At 36.8% G+C, this 21,473-nt stretch overlaps 1 protein-coding gene across 4 annotated transcripts in view; it reads right to left on the reverse strand.

Annotated features, from left to right (window-relative positions):
* The window catches only part of LOC136031472 (gamma-secretase subunit Aph-1-like), an 82,741-nt gene that overhangs the window by 8,574 nt on the left and 52,694 nt on the right, over positions 1 to 21,473 (reverse strand). For all 4 annotated transcript variants that reach the window (XM_065711101.1, XM_065711100.1, XM_065711099.1 and 1 more), the window contains exons 3-4: positions 15,020 to 15,140; positions 10,538 to 10,652 (exon numbers count right to left, since the gene is read on the reverse strand). In XM_065711101.1, the coding sequence (XP_065567173.1) occupies positions 10,538 to 10,652; positions 15,020 to 15,140 (236 nt within the window). The remainder of the gene's footprint in view (positions 1 to 10,537; positions 10,653 to 15,019; positions 15,141 to 21,473) is intronic.

The raw sequence follows: 21,473 nt of genomic DNA on the forward strand, positions 1-21,473 counted from the left end.
ATTCTACTTAAGTAATAAGTGCTTTCGAAAAAGTACTTCAGTATTTACGTGCTCAAGTATTTCGATTTTACTTCAGCATTTAAGCACTAAGTACTAATATTTTACTTACAGTAAATAACACGCAAAACACTTCTTTAATGTCTGTTTCCTTACCAAGTAGACAAGATAAGCAAGATTCTGACGAGAAATCGACCACTTTTCAGAAAAACTGGCAGTTTTCGTGAAAAAAATCAACTGTTTTTACGAAAAATTGAATTTTACTTCAGTTAAGATATAAAAAGAAAATAATTTACGAAGAACATTCATTATAGCTCCATCATAACTTAACTTAATTTCTTAGCTGCTCCTTTCAACAGCAGAAGCTTTTCAAACATACCATCTCCGAGCATGTTTCTTTGTAGAATAGAAATTCCACCACATACCGAAAAAAGTCGTTCTGCAGGTGAAGACGAAGGAATGATACCGTTGTGCTTCCTGAAAACTTTCATTACCCTTGGGTACACTTTGAGCACAGATAGTTCCTTTCGCCTCTCATTCAAATATGACAAAACCACCACCTTCACAGAATGGTAGATAACTTCGAAGACCACACTGCCTTTCCATGACGAAAGTAAAACAGTTCAAAATAGGGATGACACCTTTTTATTGACAGTGAATAGATATAAAATTATTTAACTGGATATTTCGAACACATATACAGTGTTCATCATCAGCAGTAAAACTGTATGCAGTATGAAACTGTATGCAGTATGAACACTGTATATGTGTTCGAAATATCCAGTTAAATAATTTTATATCTATTCACTGTCAATAAAAAGGTATCATACCTATTTTGAACTGTTTTAATTTCACAGAATTGGTTTCATGGCCACGGTTGCCAGAATCAATACGAGTTGCTTCTTCATCACTAAGATCAAAATATTCATCTCCAGACAAAACGCTACTTTTATCAGTCTCGTCAGTACTTCTGAAATCTTCAACCTTTTTCGCTTCGTCTACTAAGAGATCAACTGCTACATCCTTATGGTTATCAGGAAACAACTTCAATTTGAAGAAACGACGACTTGCAGTGGCAATAACATAGGCTCTTGCATGAAGAGCTCTCTCGTCCATAATCGCGGTGAATCTTTTTTCGAGACCCACAAGTAGAGCGTGTACCAAAGGCTAGCTGACTTTCCACAAATCTCTCAGCTTTTTGAGCTTCCTTTCAAGGGATTTGATTGTAGGATAAATAGCATCGAAGTAGCATTTTTCCTCCCCCTGAAGAATGCCCAATGCTACCGCTACTGGCTCCATAATTTTCATGTATTCTTCCAGAATTTCAACATCACGAGAAGTTAGCCTTGGTTTTTGCAAAGCATCACATACGTCAGCAAGTTTTCCAATGTTGTGACAAGTAAAGTTAACCAATTCTTATCTTTGTTTTATTCTTCTTTTGGAGTACCTCCTGGCTTACTTTTATCAATGCAACAAAAAACAAATTTAACAAATAAAGAAAAGAAAATTCAAAATAAAATAACTAGAAAACATCCTGTAGTAAGCTCTGTCAAACTCAGCTTGAGATGTTTGTAGAAATTCGTTGTTGCATGCATGAGACCCTTCAGAATTTTGTTTGGGCAGTTTTAGCATGTGGCAGATACTGCACCATCCTTCTGAATTTTCCTATTTATAACAAAAAACTTTCCGTTGAGGAATCACAACAACAGCGTGAAAACAGGCTTGCGGCTAATAGAGAAAATATGAAAAGAAAGCGTCCCGAGGAATCACAACAACAGCGTGAAAACAGGCTTGCGTCTCAAAGAGCCTACCAGATTTTAGTTAAAAAACAAAGGTTCGGCGATATGTATTTCACAGTGACGAAAGACAAGTCAAGGTAAAACAAACCAAACAACTTGAAAGTGATATCGATCATAAAAAAAAACGACGTTGAAAGGACTATCGTTTCCCAGTTGCAATATCTTTTCCAAATAAATAATAATTTAGTGCTTCTGTTCAAAACAGCAATCGAATTGATGCCTACTGATACGCAACTATCAACGAAGTGACAGTCGTTATGGTCGGTGATTTGTATATGACGTCAATGGCTTTATATATGAAGTATATAAGAAGGCGTTTCAAAGAGAAGTTTTTATTAAACTCATCGATGCTACGATGCCCTACAATATCCTATCATTTTTTGGGATGGAGCCGACGGCTATCACTTTAATATTAAATTGATAAATCCAGCCACTAGCAAAGAAATGGATAAGAAATGCAGTGCAATGAGATATTATGCCTATAGATTAATGATTCGTCATTTATTACATTTATATATAATCCATCTTGGGATTAGATACAACAGCTTTTAAATCCTGGAGAGTCGCCGGTTCATAGACATGAAATTACGGCCCGTGTCTTCCGGCAAAAGTTGCTCTCCTTCATCTCCTACAGAGTTATAGGAGAAATACAAATCGCAAATGGCCGAGAATATACTCCACCGAACGCGGCTAGAAAGGTCAGATATGACCTTGGACTTTGCAACAGAAATTTATAACTGCACTTTAGTTATGATTGAAGATTTGTGCTTATCTATTGCAAACAAACTTCTCAAGCATTTGGGAATGCCTTAACCTAATCGTACTGCTTCTATTTCTACATGTCTAGAATGGGATCGTGAACAAAGTTACAACACAATTGATCTATTGTCGCATGTTACAGACCGGGACACAAGGAATATAAATGACGACCGGGACACTCAAAGAGAAATTACAGACCGGGACACAGGGAATATAAATGACGACCGGGACACTCAAAGAGAAATTACAGACCGAGACACCGGGACACAAATGACGACCGGGACACAGGGACACAACTACAACGGGGACGCCGGGAATATTCGATTAGCAATTACCATCAACAAAGCCCAAGGGCAATCATTAGAAAAATGCGGTATAGATCTGAATACGGATTATTTTCCCATGGACAATTATGTGTTGCATGTTCAAGAGTCGGTAAACCTAACAATCTATTTGTATGCACAGACATTGGGTCAGCGAAGAATATTGTATATTAGCAAGTTTTACGTAATTAAAAACACACACACACACACATATATATATATATATATATATATATATATATATATATATATATATATATATATCTATATATATAAAAATAAGTTGTCTGTCTGTGGATGTGTGGATGGATGTGTGGATGGATGTGTCAGGTGACGTCACCTGAAAAAACTGGATTAGGTGACGTCAAAACTGAAAAAACTAAAAAAAGGCAAAAACTACAAAAAAAACTAAAAACTAATAAAAAAAATAAAAAAGCTAAAAAACTAAAAAAACTATAAAGGTAAAAACCAATAAAAAACTAAAAAAAAAACTGAAAAAACTAAAAAAAGGCAAAAACTACAAAAAAAAACTAAAAACTAATAAAAAAAGTAAAAAAGCTAAAAAACTAAAAAAACTAAAAAAACTAAAAAAGGTAAAAAACTAAAAAAAATAAAAAATAAAAAAAAACTAAAAAAAAGGAAAAAACTGAAAAATAAGCTAAAATAAAGGTAAAAACCAATAAAAAACTAAAAAAAAGGAAAAAACTAATAAATGACGACACTCAAAGAGAAAGCGACCAGGACAAAAGGAATGTTCGATTAGCAATCAACAAAGCACCGGGACACAGGGAGTATAAATGACGACCAGGACATAAGTAAAAAAAAAAAACTATCTATATATATAAAAATAAGTTGTCTGTGGATCTGTGGATCGTGGATCAGGTGACGTCACCTGAAAAAACTGGATCAGGTGACGTCAAAACTGAAAAAACTAAAAAAAAGGCAAAAACTACAAAAAAAACTAAAAACTAATAAAAAAAATAAAAAAGCTAAAAAACTAAAAAAACTAAAAAAAGGCAAAAACTACAAAAAAAACTAAAAACTAATAAAAAAGCTAAAAAACTAAAAAACTAAAAAAAAGGCAAAAACTACAAAAAAACTAAAAACTAATAAAAAAATAAAAAAGCTAAAAAACTAAAAAAACTAAAAAAAGGTAAAAAACTAAAAAATAAATAACGACCGGGACACAGGGACACAACTACAACGGGGACACCGGGGGAAACAGGGGGATATAAATGACGACCGGGACAAAAAAACTAAAAAGAAATAAAAACTAAAAACTAATAAAAAAAACTAAAAAATCTAAAAATCTAAATAAGCTAAAAAAGAAAAAAAAAGGAAAAAAATAAAGGAGAAAAACAAAACTAAAAAACGAATGTATATACAGACCGGGACACCGGGATACAAATGATGACCGGGACCCGGGACACAGGGAATATAAATGACGACCGGGACACAGGGACACAACTACAACGGGGACACCGGGGGAAACAGGGGGATAACCTGACAATCTATTTATATGCAAAGACAATGGGACAGCAAAGAATGTTGTATATTCGCAAGTTTTACGTAGTTAAAACCATATATATATATATATATCTATATTCACAGGTGGGACATAGGGACACAACTACAATGGCGCGTAACTATTATGGCGCGTAACGACTTACGCGCGCGGGGGGGCTTGGGGGGGGCGCGAAGCGCCCCCACCAACTAGGTGTTGGGGTGGCGCGAAGCGCCACCCCAACAGCTAGTTTATATATATATATATATATATATATATATATATATATATATATATATATATATATATTCATAGGTGGGACACAGGGACACAACTACAATGGCGCGTAACAACTTACGCACACGGGGGGGGGCTAGGGGGGGCGCGTAACGACTTACGCACACGGGGGGGCTTGGGCGGTGGGCGCGAAGCACCCCCATCAACTAGGTGTTGGTGTGGCGCGAAGCGCCACACCAACAGCTAGTACATAGTAACACACAAATGGCTAATTGTTGGCCTTAATGGCCAATAATACGTTTGATTTTAATGTAATCAAGGCAAATTTACACAAAGAATGTAGATATTCTACTCTCCCCCCTTGAAAGTAGCCTCTCCTGTGTCACTACTAACTTCCTCACTGACAACCTACTGACACAAATTATCGAACAACCAACACGATTCAGGCATTAGCAACAGCTCTCCTTATTAGACTTAGTTAGGACAAATGACCCTGAACGAATAATTTCTACTTCCTATCCCTCTGCAGTTGGAAGCGGTGGTCATATTTGTATTTTGACTGAGATACAGGTGAACTTCAAGAAGGAAAATAAAGTGAAAAAATCCTTTACAGATTAAGAATTGATAGAGCAGGACCTGTCAAAGATAAAATGGGAGAGTGTGGTAGACAGAGGTAACATAGAAAAAAGCTGGGAGGTGTTTAAGACAGTAGTCCTAGCTGCAGAAAATAAACATTCCCGAGTATACTGGTCGCCCTTGCCAAAAACACTCCCCTTCCTACCCATAGAAGCCATAAGGGCTAGAAGGAAGAAGGAAAGAGCATGGACCAAATATGTAAAGGCAGATATAATAACCGCAATGACACGTTCAAGAAATGCAGAAATATGTTAAGAAATTTGACTTGGAAGATCGTAGAAAACCACGAGAGGCAATTGCAGCTGACGCAAAGCAGAATCCAAAATGGTTCTGGCGCCATGCCTCAGCAGCTAGTCCCTCTAGACGTGATATCCCAGACCTCATGAAAGAGGATGACACAAAAACCTCAGAGACTAAAGAAAAAGTGGATTTTCTCAACTCTAGCTTTGGTAAATTTTTCCACTCAGCCCATAGCAAACCCTCCACCCACTTTTTTGACTCTTTCTCTCAACTCTACTTTTTAAAACGATAGAAAACTTTGACGTAAAGAGCTGGACGTTGAGGGGGGAACAGCCCCTTTCATATACGGAGTAATTTCTGTTCGTTTTAAGTTTTAATATCGCTCCTTACTTTCAGCTAAAAAAACTTATTTTTTTTATTTGATTTCTGAACGTTTTTGAATTAATAAATGTTTTGATTTTGGCTCTCCGCACATGAATACTAAAACGAAACTTGCATATTAATTTATTTTTATGGCTAAATGGCTTTTTTCATAGTTTTGGTCGGACTATTTTGAGGAAAAAGGAGCGGGGGAGTAGGCCTAGTTACCCTCCAATTTTTTGGTTCTTTAAAAAGGCAACTAGAACTTTTAACTTTTTACGAACGTTTTTATTAGTAAAAATATACGTAACTTATGAATTAACTTACGTAACTAACTCCTAAATTCGTATGTTTTTAATACGTATTTGAGGAGGTTCACCCTCCTCAAATACGAGGTTAATACCTCGCTCTTTACAAAAGCTTAAATTTTGTCCTAATTCCTTAAGAATGACCCGTGAATCACAAAGGCCGTAGAATAAATAGTTGAAATTAATAAAATTACTTTAGCGTAAAGAGCGATGTATTAGGAGGAGGAGAACCCCTCATATGTTATCTATCTATATAAAAATAAGTTGTTTGTGTGTTGACTGACGTCATGCATGTTTGTCGACTGACGTCATTATAAGGATTGAGCATTATGCCGTCATGAAGTTGTTTGTCGACTCACGTCATGTTTGTCGACTGACGAAATTACAGACCGGGACACCGGGACACAGGGAATATAAATGACGACCGGGACACTCAAAGAGAAATTACAGACTGGGACACCGGGACACAGGGAATATAAATGACGACCGGGACACAGGGACACAACTACAACGGGGACGCCGGGGGGCACAGGGGGGATATATAAATGACGACCGGGACACAGGGAATGTTCGATTAGCAATCACCATCAACAGAGCTCAAGGGCAATCATTAGAATAATGAGGTATAGATCTGAATACGGATTGTTTTTCCCATGGACAATTATATGTTGCATGTTCAAGAGTCGGTAAACCTGACAATCTATTTATATGCACAGACAATGGGACAGCGAAGAATGTTGTATATTCGCAAGTTTTACGTAGTTAAAAACATATATATATATATATATATATATATATATATATATATATATATATATATATATATATATATATATCTATATTCACAGGTGGGACACAGGGACACAACTACAATGGCGCGTAACTAATATGGCGCGTAACGACTTACGCGCGCGGGGGGGCCTGGGGGGCCCCACCAACTAGGTCTTAGGGTGGCGCGAAGCGCCACCCCAACAGCTAGTGCAATTATAATTTCTGTTCGTCTTAAGTTTTAATGCGGCTCCTTACTTTCAGTTGAAAAAAACTTTTCATATTTACCACTGTAGTTAACCACTGTGAAGTCAGCTTTAACTTTTGAAACAATTATATTAAAGGAAGAAATAGATCTGAGCACCTACGTTAATGACTACACATGTCTGACAAAAAATGTTTATGAAAAAAAATAATTAACATCTATTATTTACATCACTATTTAGAGGTTTGTTTAAGTAGGGGGCTTAATTATCCTTTTGCTTTAAGCGTATTTAAATAATTCAAGATGCAATAATTCCTTATGATTAACCAATCTAAAACATTACTTTTCATTATTTACTTTAACGTTTAGACTTTCAGAAAGTTCCTAACGTCTTAAGGTTGTAACTACATATTACCTTTGCCTTGATCTCGGATATTTAAAATTCAATTAAAGTAGTGCCATAACACAATGATAAAACGCTCGGATTAGCTAAGAGGTTACGGAGGATAAAGCCTCGAGATTGACTCTATTTCAACTATAGTTAAATAAAGTTCAGGATCCAAATGCATTCCATATAAATGATTAAATAGAATGGTTTCAAAGACAAGTGCAGTCATATTTTCCTTCTATCCGTCAGATGTCTTTACCAGACTGGGCTAGTATTTAGCCCCAATTAAACCAGAATGGGCTACAATTTGAGGCTTGCGCCCATAATTTGTTCATTAGATTATTATTAAAAACCATTGTTGGCTTATAAATTTATCTAAACTCGGAGAGATTTGAGGCTAGCGAATCTGAAATATGGCTACTTTTGGGCCAGCTAATTAGAGTGATGAAAAGTCCTGAACAATTGTATTAACATCTCCAGTTTCTCATGAGAAGTTCTTGCTCCAGATATTTACGTTCCTCATGGATTCTGCTTTGGGCATGATCAAACCTCCAATTTTTGTTGACTATATATTCAGGTGACTTCAGCCAATTTCATGCGCTTTAGTAGCCGTTCACATGGGGCATTTACGTAGTTACGACCTTGACTTCGCTCTCGTTCAAACAGGTCTCATCAGGAAAGAGCGCTCTGTGGAAATGGAGAAGCCTACGAGCGAGAACCACACCTAATCCTCGTGTTTTTTATTTTTGTTTTTTTAACAGAGTTGCCTTTCTTGTACCTGTTCGAATTTTGAGCGTTTGGACCCATTAAGTCTTTTAACTAAGCTGATGTCAGTCCTTTACCAAATTCAAGTCAACTACCGTTGTTAAAAATCCGAACACGCTCATGCAGTGTGTCCAAATTCGCGAAAATATTGCGTAAATGTATAAAAATGTAGCAATGACTATAGATCAAAAAAGACAATAGCAAGGAAATCAGTCTGTATTTAATGTTTTTGGTTTTATTTATTCTCTAAAACCTTGGTCGTGTTCAACTTTTGCTATATTTCGATCAGCATAAAAGAATCTTTAGTCGAATCCTAAAGGGGGGAGCCCTCAAAGCAACTATACACAGGCTTTTCTCACTCAGCATCAAATGTCGGGTGAGTACGGTACTCTCTGCTGCAACATAGCGCGAATTATTGTCTGTATTGCTAAACAATGTGTTATTCCCAGCAAATTTCTTCCTTCATACTCTCAACTCCTTAACAGATGACGGAGAGGTACAATTTTGAATTACCCTAATATGACCTCAATTAGCTCCCGATAATATTAAAAAAAGCAAATTCAGCTTTCATTATATTGCAAATTTCACATGCTTGATGCGGGTCCGAAAAGAGCCTCGATATCTCTGTATATGTCAAACAAACAAGTTTCTTTATTAACATTTGATCGCCCCATTCAATGTTACTAGATTGCTTTAAAAATGTACCACTGCATTCCCTTGATTACCTTCCGGTAATCAACCATGAGAGGACGGAGCCAAGCTAGAATGTGACACAAGCGATGCAAATGATGTTCAATTTTTTCCAGACTGACTGTAACTATGTATTGTGGGTGGGATCTCTTCATTTCCCGGTAGAACTCCTTACACAACTAGCATCAATTTCTGTCCAGTAGTATATCTAAAGTATAAACCTGCCTTTGGACATCCTACTTCACTTCTGCTTTGCAAGCCCATGTATCTAATGCTATTGATTTAGCAAGACTAGATAACACTGATTTCCACGTTGATGTTTTCCGAATTCGCCACAATTAGGTTGTGAATTTATTTGATATATACTTAAATGAGTTGATAACCCCTGCTTTCGAAAATCTTCTTACTTATGATAGGAACTGTCATGTCAAAAAACACAGTCAATATAGCTCATGAGTTTAGCGGCCCCACTCAAGCCTATTGTGTAGCCATCATGGCCCTCGTTTTTGGAATATACGGCTTAATAGTGAGAGAGATATGAAGAGTCTACCTGCATTAAATTCACGGGCAAAGGCGTTCCTTTTGTCTTCGGAGTGATTTGGTAAGTTATCTTTTCTGCGTTATCATTGAACGGACTTGGTTGTCCCATTTCTTTTCCTTTCTTAAAATTTCCTTTCCTAATTAAAAAATTTCCTTTTTTTAATAGATTTATAGGGTTCGACTAGTTTGGTATGAGTGTGCTCAATAGTTGCCATTGAAAAGACGTACTTGTCCTTTCAAGCCTCATGGCTTTTATTTTTAGGCGAAACGTGTGTCATATCTGTTTATTAATAAATATAAATGTAACCGGAGATACAAAAGAATGCAACAAAGTTCTGATTATCAATCACTCTCTTCACTCACTCTCTTTTACCATGGAAACATGCATATTCAGAAATTAGGTTCAGTTAATAGTTAAAAGATCTCTTATTCAGCATATTTATTATCGCATATTCAGCTTATTTGCTTATCCAGCATATATATTGCTTATTAAGCATACTATTGCTGAATAGCTATATATGCTATTCAGCCTGTATAGCGATATATAAAAATATCGTTTATTCAGCATTTTTATCATAGCATCTCTTATTTTCGCATATTCAGAAATTAGGTTCAATTAGCAGTTACAAGATCTCTTATCTCTTCTATAAAACAGGTTACAATTAATTACTTTCTTTTCTAGCTCAAATTATAATGAAAATTGTCATTCAAAATGAAATATTGTTGCTCAGAACACATCAAATTCTATAAATCTTGTAAGACCTTTACAAAATTTTAAGTTTTTTAGTTGGTTTTCATTTGCCATCACCTTTTCTTAATTTTATGATTCTTCCTTTGTTCTACTATTTGCTGCTTTACCTTCCGTTTTACATTTATTAGGGAATTTATTTTAAGATCTTAAATTAACTCCTTTTTCTTAATTTTATTTTAAATCTTACTAAAGGAGTGTCATACAGATTAACACTAGAACAAGTGATGGAAGGAATAAAAGTATTAACAAATGGTTAAGTCTACTTACCATATGCAAGAACATTTTTGTTTTCAAGAAGTACATGATTCTCATCTTCAGTCAATTTTTTCAGACCTTTTTCAGCCCTCTTCAAAACTAAGTACAATAAAAATCTGAACGTCTCCTGAAAAATGATAAAGCATTTTAGTTAAAAAAAATGTTACACAAAAGGTCTTGCAATCATCACTGGAAACCTAAATAGGCTTGGGAATTTTACCTCAAGATCTGAAAAAAGTAGGATTTAAAAACATTAGTGACGGTAGCGTCTTTTTTTATCTTATTAGTTGTTAATACCTAATTTTGGTCAAGCCTAGATATATTTTCTATCTAAAAGGGGTCAAACCATAAAGAAGACCCCACCCAGGTCTCTAGGGAGACAGTACTTACTACTTGTACTTGTAGCGGGACCAGACACGGACACCTCACGTGAAATCTAGAAGACTACGTATGGTTGACATCCATTTGTCGCAATCTTGTGCCAACTCTTCAGCAAACCGGAGCCAGCAGCTCTCCCACTTTCTACCAAATCTTCGAAATCTGCCAATGGGGTCGAGATTATTTTTGGCAGTTGCCCACCAATTCTTCAATTGACCGCCAGGACGCCTGCGCCAATCAGGCAACGGGCAGCTACAAGCACTTAATTTATGATGCGGTCACTAGATCTTCTAAGGACATGGCCAAACCAACGCAGTCTTCTCGAGTCTAGGGAGGCAGTGACTGCTTGTAACTTGTAGTATTTTGTTATGAATTTAACGTCATTTTGTTTCTGTTCAATAGAATTTTCTCCTCTCTCTTACAAGAAATGAGATAAAAGATTAACAGCCTCAATGACACATAACGCAAAACAACAATCATTTAAATGGTTTTCATAAAGAGTATAAACATATAAAACACGTTAACCTTCTTTACATTGTCCCTTTCAGGATCAACCCACTGATTTTAATTAGTAAGAAGCTGTATCCAACGTTCTTAAACCCCCTGTGCGTTGAGAGGTTGATAACGGAAACTTATAGAACTCATTGAAACGGAAATAGAAAATTCTTTTTTTTTAAGGGCAAAAAGCGATGTGAGTGTCCTGTGGTGGCGTAGTGGGTTTTACCTCAGCTTGGTAGTACAGAACACAATGAAAATTTTGTTAATAAATGAAAATTTGGCAAAAAAATTTTGTGGGAGACAAGGAGGGGAAAAACTAATTTAAGATTTGGCCCCATGCGCAAAAAAGGCCAGGATCACCACAGCAAAGACCTTGGTAGTTCAAACCTTGCCAATTTCCTTATGAAACACTAATGAATGGCTTAAAAACTTAGGTCTATTTGTCACAATTTCCTGTCTTTTTGGGGCTGCTGGTAGGCACTTCACTTATGATGGCTATTTTGGAGAGCTAGAAATTAGATGGCACTACTGTTGCATTGTATTGCATCAGATTAACGACGCCTCTTGACTACTAAGGTCCCTGCGTCGGCCCTGCAGTGCATTGCTGCAGCATGATTCGATCTCTGGGTCCCGTATTACCAAGCTAAGGTCAAACCTACTGCGCCACCACAGGACTTGGCACTACTGTTTATAATACCAACTGTGAATTTCAAAACTACGTAGAATTCAGTACCCTGTGATGGCACAGAGTTTGATGGCTCAGGTTGGTAATACGAGACTCAGAGATCAAACCAAGATGAAGCAACACACTGTAGGGCCGACGCAAGGACCTTAGCAGTCAAGAGGCGTCATTAATGTGACGGAATACAAGTGATATGAGTACAGCCAGCCCTAGACAACCTCTTTTAAAGAGTCGAAAAATCGATTAAATATGCCTCTGGGGATTACATCACAAATACAGCCACTGCAATAAGGGTCCCAAATAATTTAAGTTGTCCATCGTTCATGAATATGTCTTGTAGTATAAAGTCACTATATACGCCCATTTCTTGCAGTATATATTCTTGTTGTAATTAATTACTTTTAGCATTTCGATTGCTATCAGCGCGAGTTGCTCCTAGCTTAAAGTTCCCTTGCATGAACTGTTTGACTGAGGTCCTTCACAAGAGCCTTTCTCTACCAAATGGTTAGTTCCACTGAACCATAGACAGCACCATCGGTTTTATGTTGAGAAGGCCTACCATAAAATTGTCCTGATCTTACTTAAGGGTACTAACTACATCTACCTACAAGTAGGAATTTACAGACAAGTTAATTGAAAATGGAAGAACTTAGAAAGTTCAGGGACGTCCAGACTTATATATATATAGGGTTTTCAAGCTTTTGGGAACTAAAAGAATAAAACAAGAACACTGTGATGCTTTATTTTTATTGCTGAGGGTTCTCTACAATGAGATATGGTTAGATTAACACTAAAAATTTCGCTGAGGCTAAGAAACAGTAGCACAGCCTACTATTGGGGCTATTGGTACAAATAATAAAAATAGTTGACAAATGCATAATAGTTGACATTTTATACTATTTAAAGACGATTTTGGAACAAAACTGAAGGTTAAAGAAAACTAAGAAATAAACAAATCGGACATTTAGTGCTTTGAGCTGGTTCTCGTAAACCACAAAATATTAGCACTCAAAATATTACGGAGTCACATAAACCCATGCACACTTTACTTTTAGAGCAACTACCTTTGCGGTCGCTAGAACATCACAAGGAAGGAAAAGAAATCTCACAGTCAAAACCTTCTAAATATGTATAAAAAATTCAGATAAAACCAAACACCAGGTACTAGAGAGCAGCATAGAATCATCTAGAATTAGGTCTACCATGGAATCACCCCCTTTAGGGGCATAGACAGAAGTCTATTTAATATACTAATCGGAATTCAAAATATGTATGATGAAAATGGGACGGAACTGGCAAAACTGAATGGTGAAATGGAAGGGATGAAAATGGGGGGGGGGGATGACTCATGGAGTTTCAAACTAAACATTGTTTTTTGCTATCCTTTTTAGTTTTTTCGCCTTTACAAAATTGTAACTTAAAACACTGATACATTTTTGACAAGACAATGACATCATGTATTTTTTGTTTTAGGAATATTAGTGAAGGAAACCTTTTCAATACCTTCAAAATTGATAATCTAGAGAGATGAGTATCAAATAGGGAAACGATTTTTTTTTTCTTTTTTTAGACGGTTAGATCCGTATAACAAAAATAAAGCTTTGAACAACCAGAATTGTGTTGTTATAAACAGTTTTGCCACAGATGAATTAAATTTAATTTTCTTTTGCTGCAAAATTACTATTGTATATAATGTGTGCATGTAATCCCCCCCCCCACCCTACCCGCTTTGACACTTGACGAGCCTGCATTAGAAACCAGACTATTCCAGAAAGCAATTCCAACAGCAATGTGTTGACAAGTCAACAAGTCCCGATTTGACAAAATTACAGGAGGGGAGAAGAGATACATTAAAGTGCCAACAACGTACGAAGAATCCTTTTTGCTCCCTGAAGCCATCTTAGGTCTTTTAAGAGTTAGATCTATTCATAGCTGAAAACCCTGATTCCCTAAGATTTTCCTTTGGAATGTTTCGTTACGATTCCTTAAGATTTTCTTTGGTATGTTTCAAAATTATGAAGTTTCTAGAGCAGTACCATATTTTCGTCAGTATTGCCACGTCAAGTCATGAAAATGAATGCGCAAAACTGGGTAACTAAATTTGACAAAGTTTTGTCTCTAGAACTACTGACATTAATAATTTGCTGATTCCCGTAGACAACGACTCCTTCAAAAGAAATGCACACTTTTTTAAGCTATTTAGTGCCATATATTCTTAGTTTATTTTTTCCCGAATTTTCACCCATGATTCTTACCTGCTACCAAAACCTTCATAGCTGCATATGGAGGATTTCTAATCAAAAATTAAATCCCCGAGAATTCAATTTTTCAATCTTAATTTTCAAGAATTCAATCTTAAAAATTTCCTAATTTTTTTTATTTTTGTTTTTTTTTCAAATTTCATCAATTCTTAAGAATTCAACCTTAAAATTTTCCTAAATTTTAAGAAATGTTTGGTTGTGCAGATTTTCACTTTACCAATCCAAACAATAAGATTTTATGGTTTCACTGTCATTGGTACTTAAAAAAATTTCATAACAGAATATTACTGTGAACAGCTTCCAGGTTACAAAAGTTTCGGCACCCAGGAAGCATATTCTCTTTCCTACAGTCTTCTAACTTCCAGAGTCTAGACTTTACGTTGGAACCGGAAAGTGTCCGTGAGGACGGATCAAAATGCTGACAAAACAAAAATCGCAAAGAAGAGAGAAACAGGGAAAATAACATCCAGTGAAAAACAGAAGAAAATAGAAGCCAGTGTGGTCTAAGAAATTATTTAACAAAAAAGCTTCAACTTGTGTGGATGTGGCTGGTTAAGAAAGTGTCAGCAATAACAGTGTTTGCATCTCTGTTCCTGTTCATGAGAAAAGAGATAGAAAAGAAGTTTTACTTTTTAATCAACTTTAAGTATGAATTTAATGCATAGGATTCCTTACCTGAAGCAGTACAGATATAATCACACCAATTGAGAGATATGCTGCAGGATCAGATGTGGATGCTTTGACAATAAGCCATATTGCCGACGTCAGGAGATGAGAAACAAGCCAAAAAAATGAACTGAAACAGGTAATATTTTCGAACAGGTAATTATAAAACAGGTAATTATTGAAGTTTCGATTAGATATTAGAAGTAAAGATTAGAATCATTAGACAATTTCCAGAGTAAATATCCCCCCCTTACTCCCAGCCAACTTCAATCACCAAACTACAACCAAGTTAATCTTTGGGACTTTGGTGCATACTTCCACAGTATGACTGACACTTTTATATGTTAACATGCAAATACAATCTTTCAAGGCTCTACCCACCAACAGAAGACCGTTTTTCTTTGTTCTCTTTGATAAGATTATTGGAAACCTCTTCTCTAAGGTTTTTAGCACATCTTATCGGGGGAAAATAATTTTATATTGGTTAATTTGGTGTAGTTTGACTTTTTCACCCAACCCAAATTCTGTAAGGGCCAACTTCCTTAAAAAATAGATTCATCACCGAGTCAAACTGACAAGCGGAAAATGACTTACTAGGATCAATCTCCCTATTGTTGAGTTTGGTAACCAATCTCATCTCATGGTTCATAGTAACGGTTGCAGCAGTAGCTGCAGCCTTGTAAAGGCTGCACTCTTTCAGTTTTCATCTAGAATCCAACCTGTGAACAAGTTGAGATTTATCTTTCGAGCTGTTAACCTCTTAGAATATAAAAAAAAATTGGAGGAAATGGTTATGGTTAGACAAAGACTGGTTTGTCCTGAATGCAGACTAAGAGTGCTTTCCAACTCAGTTAAATGTGGAGGGCATGAATGTTTATTTCATACAGGAACTGAGGAGTGTCAAAAATTGATTCAACCAATTGGACTAATAGCTGGTTGTGTCCCGATTCTTCCTCATAGAATACTTCTATCTTACACGTACATCATTCAAATTCACCTGTTCTAACTTTCCCTCTTACCTACGTTCCCCTAATTTAAGAGCTAGGATGCTTACTATCCTCAAAGAGCTTAATAATGAATCACCGTTGCCCCTCCAGTCACAGAAGATCCATTTTCCAATACTTCTGTCATGAAGAGACATTCCCCCCTCTGGAGGCATCCAGTTTCTTTTTGTTCACTCTTCTATTCTTTGCACCGCCATTAGTAACTTACACCCCTAAACACGTGAGGTATCAGTCCAGACGAACCTTTCTCCTGTCGTCCAAGGGATAAAATCAATGTATCCGAATCCCCTTGCTAGAGATTTTGGGCATCAAACCGAGATTTACAATACGAAACCTAACTTTCTCAAGGCAGAGTTTACCTTGTTGGAATTTGAAAAACAAGCTAGAAGAGGCTTTAAAACAAATTTCAAGAATTATTTCTCACCCCCTGATTACAATACAATATTCCATCCCAATTGAAAATTTTTAATCTCCGTTTCTTTCTACTCAGCAAGATGAAGACAAAAACCCCAAAAATACACCAATCAAGTAGAGATCAAAAATCTAGGAAATAATGTTAGAGACCAGAAATGTCAGGTAAACAATACAGAAGATTCATCAACTATTCATGAGCTAGCTAATCCCTCTGACCTTGTCTCATCTTGGGACAGTTATATTCCTATTAATCAGCGTAGTAACCTCGTTAACCCTATTGCAGACATCCAAAATAGTTTGAAAACAGTGAAGTGAATAATTTGACAAAAAAGAAAGTCCTTTTGTCTCACATAGGCCTATGTAAATGTGCAAATATGATTTTGGCTGGTTGGTCCAAAATAGGAGATGACTGTACTTTTAGACACAATCGTGTTTCAAGCATGTTTCTACAACAAAATAACCATGGTATGGTAGTAGTACTAAGAAAAAAGCAAGTTTTTCAAGCATAGAAACTGCACACTTGGCCAAAATTGTTCTCATATTTATACAGATGCTCAAAACCTTGAGAAACAAAATCACCATACGAATCCTGACCTTGCCGAGAGTGATATTTTCTATACAAACAAGAGCTAAGAGCTCATATGGCACTTGTAACGAGGCAAGAAGAGCTAAGAGCCAAGAGCTCATACGGTATGAGCTCTAACAAAATTCTAAGAATCAATAGGTTGATTTAAAAGGAAAATCAGAGGCTTAATGCCGGTCAGGATTTAAAATAAGAGCTCTGAGTCATGACACCCTTCTAAATATCAAAATTCATTAAGATCCGATCACCCACTCGTAAGTTATAAGTTCCTATCTTTTTCTAATTTTTCCTCTCCCTTTAGCCGCCCAGATGGTCGAATCTGGGAAAACGACTTTATCAAGTCAATTTGTGCACCTCCCTGACACGCCTACCTATTTTCATCGTCCTAGCACTTCCAGAAGCACCAAACTCGCCAAATCACTGAACCCTTGCCCTCAACTCCCCCGAAGAGATCGAATCCAGTACGGTTACGTCAATCACGTATAAAGGACATTTGCTTATCCTATCCAGCAAGCTTCATCCCGATTCCTCCACTCCAAGTTTTTTCAAAGATATCCCCCTCCAAATCCCCCCAAGAGCTATAAAGCACAAGATCCTTCTAAATATCAAATTTCATTAAGATCTGGTCACCCTTTCGTAAGTTACAAATACCTCAATTTTCAACATTACCCCCCCCCCCCAACTCCACCAAAGAGAGCAGATCTGGTCCGGTTATGTCAGTCACGTATCTTAGACAGGTTTTTATTCTTCCCATCCAGTTTCATCCTGATCTCTCAGCTTTAAGTATTTTCTAAGATTTCCGGTACCCCCAACTGCCCCCCCAATGACACTGGATCCAGTTGAGATATAAAATAAGAGATCTGAGTTACAAGGTCCTTCTAAATACGAAGTTTCATGAAGATCCGATCACTCCTTCGTAAGTTAAAAATACGTCATTTTTTCTAATTTTTCAGAATTCCCCCCCCCCCAAATATGGCAGATCCGTTCCAATTATGTAAATCACGTATCTAAGACTTCTTCTTATTTTTCCCACCAAGTTTCATCCCGATCCCTCCAATCTAAGCGTTGTCCATGATTTTAGGTTCCCTCACCCGGAACAACCCCCAATGTCACTAGATCTGGCCGGGATTTAAAATAAGAGCTTTGAGACGACATCCTTCTAAAAATCAAATTTCATTGAAATCCGATCACCCGTTCGTAAGTTAAAAATACCTCATTTTTTCGAATTTTTCAGAATTAACCCCCCCCCCTAACTACCCCAAACAGAACGGATCCGTTCCGGTTATGTCAATCATGTATCTAGGACTTGTGCTTATTTTTTACACCAAGTTTCATCCCGATCCCTCCACTCTAAGTGTTTTCCAAGATTTTAGGCTTCCCCCCCCCCAATTCCCCCCAATGTCACCAGATCCGGTCGGGATTTAAAGTAAGAGCTCTGAGACACGATATCCTTCTAAATATCAAATTTCATTGAGATCCGATCATCCGTTCGTGAGTTAAAAATACGTCATTTTTTTCTAATTTTTCAGAACTAAACACCCCCCCCAACTACCACAAAGAGAGCGGATCCGTTTCGGTTATGTCAATCATATATCTAGGACGTGTGCTTATTTTTCCCACCAAGTTTCATCCCGATCCCTCCACTCTAAGTGTTTTCCAAGATTTTAGGTTTCCCCCTCCCAACTCCCCCCCCCAGTGTCACCAGATCCGGTTGGGATAAAAACAGCAGCTCTGAGACACGATACCCTTCCAAACATCAAATTTCATTAAGATCTGATCAACCGTTCGTAAGTTAAAAATACTTCAATTTTTCTATTTTTTCCGAATTAACGGGCCCCCACTCCCCCCCCCAGATGGTCAAATCGGGAAAACGACTATTTCTAATTTAATATGGTCCGGTCCCTGATACGCCTGCCAAATTTCATCGTCCTAGCTTACCTAGAAATGCCTAAAGTAGCGAAACCGGGACCGACAGACAGGCCGACAGACAGTTAGTCATTGCAATTTGTGGCATTTAGGTAAATTCTACCTATTAGATAAATGTAGTATGCTTGAGTGCAATTTTAGGCATAATAATATTTGTACAGTTTTTTCTAGTTGACGTTGTTCTGTTTGAACTAAAGCTCCATTTTCCCCCTTCTTTTTGTCCAATCCAAGGAAGAAAATTGCACCAATCTGTAAAAGATAAATATTGTAAGAGACACTCCTCCCTCTTTAGCCATCCTTTTTCAGTAAACCGTACCCAAGCAAAAATCACTCATCAAAGTTCATCAAACACAGCTAAATAGTTGAAAATACGTTCCCAATTACCAACTCCCCTTCCTCTTTTAATCAGCTCCCATATCAAACCCCTAAACAAGAAACACCCTCTGTTGGGGTTCCACCCGTTGTTCTTTTCTTCTTCTTTTTTCTTTTTGCAATTACATTTGCTTAGAATCGCACATAATACAATTTTCAAGAACAAGTTAAAGTCTTGTTGCTAAGCAATTGGTTTTGCAATAAAGAAAAGCTTTGGTTAAAGATCTATTTTTGTTCAGCTGATTTTGGCCATTGAAATATAATATTATTCAAAAGAAGCCAGGGATTTGAACTCTAATTTAGCGGATTGACCAGGACTCATCTAAGGTCCATCCTAGGAGAAAGTGCTTGGTATGAAAGTGGTGGTTTTATTTTAGTCTGCTTTTTAGTCTACACAAAGAATCCACTTAGGGGGTCTGTTTTCAAAGTTGATATATGTATGTGGTTTAAGTGACCTTTGGGAGAAATACAAGCAAGTTATTTTCTAAAACCGTGTTAGATTATTTTTTTAGGAACCCAGGCAGGGTACAAAAAGAGTTCGCGAGATATACCGTCATTAGTATATTGACAGGGGGGGGGAGAATTTGACCTCCAATGAAATTGCTGGAGATATTAATGGTAATACACTTGGCCCTGTTGATGGTTTGATCATGCTACCATACCCTGGAACAATGCATGCCATATTAGACAGACCCTATATGTACATTAAATTAGCGGTGGCTGCGAGGCTTTCCAATCCAATAAGTGGTGCCAGCAGCTTGACTTTATAATATTTGGCAGCAACAGTGGTTACCATTACAATTACTCATTTCGATGTTATATCTAGCCTCTTAAAAACGCCAGTATCATTTCTCCTTCTTCTACTTTACCAAACAACGTTTACTTGCTACCTTCCCCTTCATAGAGAAGCCATATATCCTCCCAACATACAGATTGTTGTCCTACACCCTCCTCATTCTTTCACAACCCAACGACTAATCGACGGACATGGATCACCATTCTCACCATGGCAATTACCAGGTAAAAGCCGTTTAAAAGATTATGTCCATTCCAACGTTATTCCCGGTGAAGTTATGAATATACCCATAAATTATCCACTGTCCTCCTTTTCTCTCAGGTCTGGTCCAATTCACCTCTTTAATCCGGCTTCCCAAGCAAACTCCAGTCTCTATCCCGAAAAATATGACTCCCCTCCCCCAATTCCACGTTCCTCCCATGCCCTTCTGGCTCCCACTTTTAACAACACACAAAATTACTTACTTTAGTGACCGTTTTACTTTCCCAAAGTTCCTCCTTACTAATGCTGAAGGCCTGAATTTCGACAAATTGATTGAACTCTCAAGTACACAAAATTGATGCCATAACAGAGATCCAAGCATTGAACCTTGACTTATTGAAAATTTGAAACCATTCCCAACTCATAAGACTTTGTCCTCATAATCACCCCCTACGTAACAAGGGAGGTGGAATATTATTACTTGTATGAAATTATCTTTTCTTTAAATCAATTCATGCCCTTAAACTTTCAGATTCTGACAAAATCATTTGGTTAAGTGTAAGACCCAAAGTTTTACCATGCCCTTTTAATTTGATTGTATTTTGCTCAGTCTATTTACGAATCAAATGCACCACACAGGCAGTAATTCTACCAGAAACTGCATAAGCAGTGCTGAATCTGTCCTCTACAAATTCCCAAACACAGGTATTTTATTAGTTAGTGATACTAATTATCTAAAGATAAGTTCCCTTTGTAGTTCCCTCAATTTAAAACAGATAGTAAAAATACCAAGAACCATAGAAAATTCTACCCTTGATTTGAATTGCACAAAAATGCATGCTTTCTACAGCCCACCTGTCCCTTTGCCCTGTTAGGGAGAAACTACCATTTTTGAGTATTAATAAAGTCTCTCTCTAGCTTTAATCATACTTTTTTTTGTTAAATAATTTCTTTTATTGCCAGATTTCCAATGATGCCCTCTTTGAGTTCAAATCTTGGATTACTAATGAAAAGTGGCTGGCTCTCAAGGGGAACAATTACATTAATGTTAAAGTCTCTAACTTTCAAAATCTGATCAAAACATAGATTATTTTCCTTATAAAAAAATGTTCTAATGACAAACCTTACTTTACTAGCCAATTGAAAAAGCTAATTAGACTTAATTAA

This window comes from Artemia franciscana, chromosome 9, assembly GCF_032884065.1.
Source record: "Artemia franciscana chromosome 9, ASM3288406v1, whole genome shotgun sequence".
Lineage (NCBI taxonomy): Eukaryota > Metazoa > Arthropoda > Branchiopoda > Anostraca > Artemiidae > Artemia > Artemia franciscana.